Genomic DNA, 4,123 nt, shown 5'->3' on the forward strand with positions numbered 1-4,123 from the left:
TCGTCTTGCTTCAACTCCTATTTGGGTTCGTTGAAGGAAGGGTATTTATAAATTATATGCATGACTGAGGTGAGGTGACCCACTTCTTCTATTCAAATTTCTAAGAGTCAGGTTTACCTTTTTTCCCCCACTTTTACTCTTTCTTTCTTTCTATTTAGTACATTTTTTTAATTTATCCGTGAGAATGAAATATGAAGTTGTTTCACGCGCGTGTAAAATAAGGGGTTTAGTGGAGGAAATGGGTAACAATCGAGGAGAGTGTGGGGAATAAACCGGACCATCACAGAAAAAAGCACAACTCATAAACACTGTACAAAGTGTACTTGCTAGACAAATTAAGACTCAGTGACCGGCTACAGCCGCCTCCCGGTTACCCCGCGTGACTCTGCCAATAGCGGCGTCTTCCCTCCCGACAACCCCCTGCGACCGGCTTATCCTGTCAGATCAGGTTACGCCACCCGCAGCCTCTACAGTCTACATGTTTATATTTCTAAGTGTTAAATATATCTCATCTGCCTTCTTAAATCAACAACTTTACAGCAAAATAAATATGTACTATTATTATTTTTTTCTCACAATTGATATTAATCACTCTGAATAACAAAGTATAACAAAGTATGATCAAATATGGTTTCATTTCTCGGAGAATGAATGCACATGGAATCGAATTAACGATTATATTCTATCAAGTTGTATAACAGAAATTTACATTAGATTAGTATCATAAATTAATCCACTACTGGCACAAGATATAATCATATAATACTAGACTAGTAGTTATATATACTTAGATGAAAGTTAAAAAAATGTGGGCATGCATTAGTTTCTGAGACTGTAAACGCAAAGAAAGGCCCACACTTTGTTGCTCCCTCGTATGACGCGCGACCTTTCCCACTTACTTTGCAGTGAGTGTTGTTCGCTATTTTCCATGCTTCAAATTCAATCCATCCCTTCTCTATTTCTTCTACCATCTAAAAAGGTCTTTCTCTTTCTCGATCTAATCAATACAATCATATATTTTAAAAATAAAACTACACAAGAATACAAGAAACACAAGCACAACACAGAAACATGCGTACACTGTTTCCCCAAGGAACGTAAAATATTCATCAATACTTCACACCAAAGATTACAAGTCCTTTAACTAGTTTTTAATAAGTCAGTACTTTGCAATTATTTTTGACCGAAAATGTTAGTAACATACACTTAGCTAGTAAACAACAACCTGTTTCCGTATGTGTATAGAGATGGTTTACTCAGTATCTTAAACCTGAAAGAAGGACATAATAGTTGATTCCCGACCAATATGTTTGTCACAAATACATATATTTGTGTCACGTACAATAAGGCCACTAATCATCTTTCTTAATTAGTTTCCGTGGAACCGAAAAGTAAATAATTATGAAGCGGTAATTAACGAAGAATTTATTAGAGCACAAAAAGCGTGCTCACACGTAATTATTGAGAGCTACTCTAGAATGTACATGAGAATAGCTATATATATACTAGTATTGTGAATGCGGTTAAAAATGACTGAAAAGAAGAAAGAGCGTGCTTGGAAACAGAACAAACAAATACGATAAACATGAGTATACTTTTTGTTCCATGTTATTAGAGTAAGTAGTAAAGTGGAGCGCATTAATGAGTAGATGCTTTTTAAGGTTATATTACCGATTAAAAACTAGTGATGAAATTATGATTATAGAATTATACTGTACTAGTACAAGAGCACTGAAATTGTCTCATTCGTACGCCATGCTTGTTTGCGCCCCGTGCCTGAGTACCCTATTCACTATAATCACTACCCTCTCAATATATCATAACTCCTATGATTGTTTTTTTTTTTTTTAATTTTGTTCGATCCATATAAATAACTATCATATAAATTTGTCTTTATAAATATACATATTCTCTTACAGAAGAAATTGGATTGATATGTTCCATCTCGTCATTCCTTGTTTTGATAAGTTCTCTGTTACCAAACAAACATTATTTTCCCCGGAAGGAACTATAATATGTAAAATTTTGGTAGAGGAGAAGACTGAAAGTTGTTGCGAGTTAAGAGATCTTGAGGTCTTTAGAGCAAAGCGGATCGAACCGCAGCGATAATGTCAGTTAGAGAAATGAGGCCTTGTAGCCCATCGTTCTGGTCCACGACCCAAACTCTGTGTACACGTTTCGTGGTGACCATACGGATTACTTGAGCTAAGGTTGATGTCACGTGACACGTCACGAGCTCCCTCCCTGGTGTTGACGAAGCAGCGGTGAACAAGGGAGTTCTTGGGATTTTCTCAACAAACTCTAGCGCGTTTAGCGGTAACCAAGAACGCAACGTGGCTAAATGACATCCCTTTAGATCACTCGCCGAGAACGTTCCCACTACTCTCCGGTTTCTACCCTGCATGCACCAGAGCAAACACCAATATAATTAAGAGTCAGAGCATCTAGCTTCATCTATAGTACTTATAGAAAGATATCGGTAGATATGTAAGTGTAATTAGTGTAAGCAAAGTCACGTACGTCAACGAGCTGTTTATGATCCTCTTCCTCGCTGGAGGCTTCAACGATAGGAACGGCGTTGAGCATTGCCTTACTCATGCATTTAATCGCATCCTTTACTCTGGCCTGTATAACAGATACAAGTTCTCTTTAATTAATAATCTGATGGAAATTCTCACGTACTTCTTCATTTTTTTTTTTTTTTTAACTTGATTAATTAATTTACCTGACTGGTGAGGGCTAAAACGGTGTCGTGTATGGCGGAGAGATCAGTGACGGTGTGGGATAGGACACTTTGGAGATTAGAGGATCGGTTGAGGAAGAAAGAGATGAGATCCATCTGAGTCAGCATTGCGTAAGAAGAAGCCGATTCCACCAACTCAGGTCCTGAGATATTTTCTATGTTGCTGTCCATTGGAACCAATACTCTGTGGATTCCTTTACTCAACATCTCCATGCAATCCATTATGCTGCATTCATAATACTATTAGAGATTTTCTACTTTATATGCAAAAATTTTGCATAACATTTTCTGATTAATGTCGGTTAGTAAGAACCATAATATTAATCGAAACAACTAATAGTTGATGACAGAAAATAGCCGTATATATACTTGGTCACAAAAAAAAATCTTATTTATTACTAGTTTNTTTTTTTTTTTTTTTTTTTTTTTTTTTTTTTTTTTTTTTTTTTACTTATTACTAGTTACAATGTTGAGAAAGTGTAAAACATTATTAAACGAAAAAATAGTAGACATATATAGCAATAATTAATCTTCAATACTAACCTGGTATTAGGATTGAGAGACCAAAGGCTGAGACCCTCAGGGGAATGACCAATGATAGAAGAGACAGGAGCAGCCATTTTCTTATCGAATCCACTCTCGCTGTCGTCTCCTTCGCCGGCGATGTGAGCCACAACATCGAGCATCGTCACCATTCCTATGTACTGTTTCCTTGCACTGCCGCTCTGTTTATCCGACTCTATTATCATCGATCCGCCGGCCCCCAGCCATTGGCCTGGTTTGGCAGCCACGGGCACAGCTATAACTCGGTTTGCCACCGGTTTCATGAGCATACCAAGAAGAACGGTCGTTTTAGTTTTTAGTAACAATTTTTATATGAATTAAACGGTCAAGTACTCTAACAGAAAGAAATATATATGCATGGTGGGTTTACCATGGTGTTCAAGGCGTCTGCTAGAGTGGCGTTATCGGGAACTTGGACAAGCCGCCGCTTGTCAACCATAAGATCTTTGACCTTGAACTCCATCAGACGGCTGGACGACTGCATGAAGGTGGTGGTTATGTGTGTTGACTGAGTTGTGTGCACAGAGAGTCGAAGAAAATGGGACAATGCTGATATCATTCTTTAATTCTTTGTTCTGATGCTTCATACTTCATAGTTACTTCAATACTAGGAAGATGGCACGTATTACATGTGTTGCTCCATGGCATGTGCTTTTTCGAATGCTCAGACCACGCGTCCGTTTATTTAGATTCTCGTCTCGTGTACCTTTTACCCAACAACAAAATGATATTAAAATTAACTGTAGCGTATGTTGGAAAAACGAAATGTAGTGACTGATTTTTATCTTGTGACAAAAAAAAAAAAAAAAAAAAAAA

General features: G+C 37.4%; 1 protein-coding gene across 2 annotated transcripts; it reads right to left on the minus strand.

Annotated features, from left to right (window-relative positions):
• LOC104703437 (SNF1-related protein kinase regulatory subunit gamma-like PV42b) lies at window positions 1,872–3,899 on the minus strand. 2 transcript variants are annotated; one of them, XM_019228030.1, is made up of 5 exons: window positions 3,676–3,899; window positions 3,287–3,559; window positions 2,726–2,969; window positions 2,521–2,625; window positions 1,872–2,398 (listed from the first exon to the last, which is right to left on the minus strand). In XM_019228030.1, the coding sequence occupies exons 1-5, from the start codon at window positions 3,864–3,866 to the stop codon at window positions 2,078–2,080; spliced, it is 1,134 nt and encodes a 377-aa protein (XP_019083575.1). In that variant the 5' UTR covers window positions 3,867–3,899; the 3' UTR covers window positions 1,872–2,077. The 2 variants fall into 2 exon arrangements, with proteins under 2 accessions (XP_019083575.1, XP_010417751.1); XM_010419449.2 differs by having other exon boundaries at window positions 3,287–3,562; window positions 3,679–3,879.

This window comes from Camelina sativa, chromosome 7, assembly GCF_000633955.1.
Source record: "Camelina sativa cultivar DH55 chromosome 7, Cs, whole genome shotgun sequence".
In the NCBI taxonomy this organism is placed as follows: domain Eukaryota; kingdom Viridiplantae; phylum Streptophyta; class Magnoliopsida; order Brassicales; family Brassicaceae; genus Camelina; species Camelina sativa.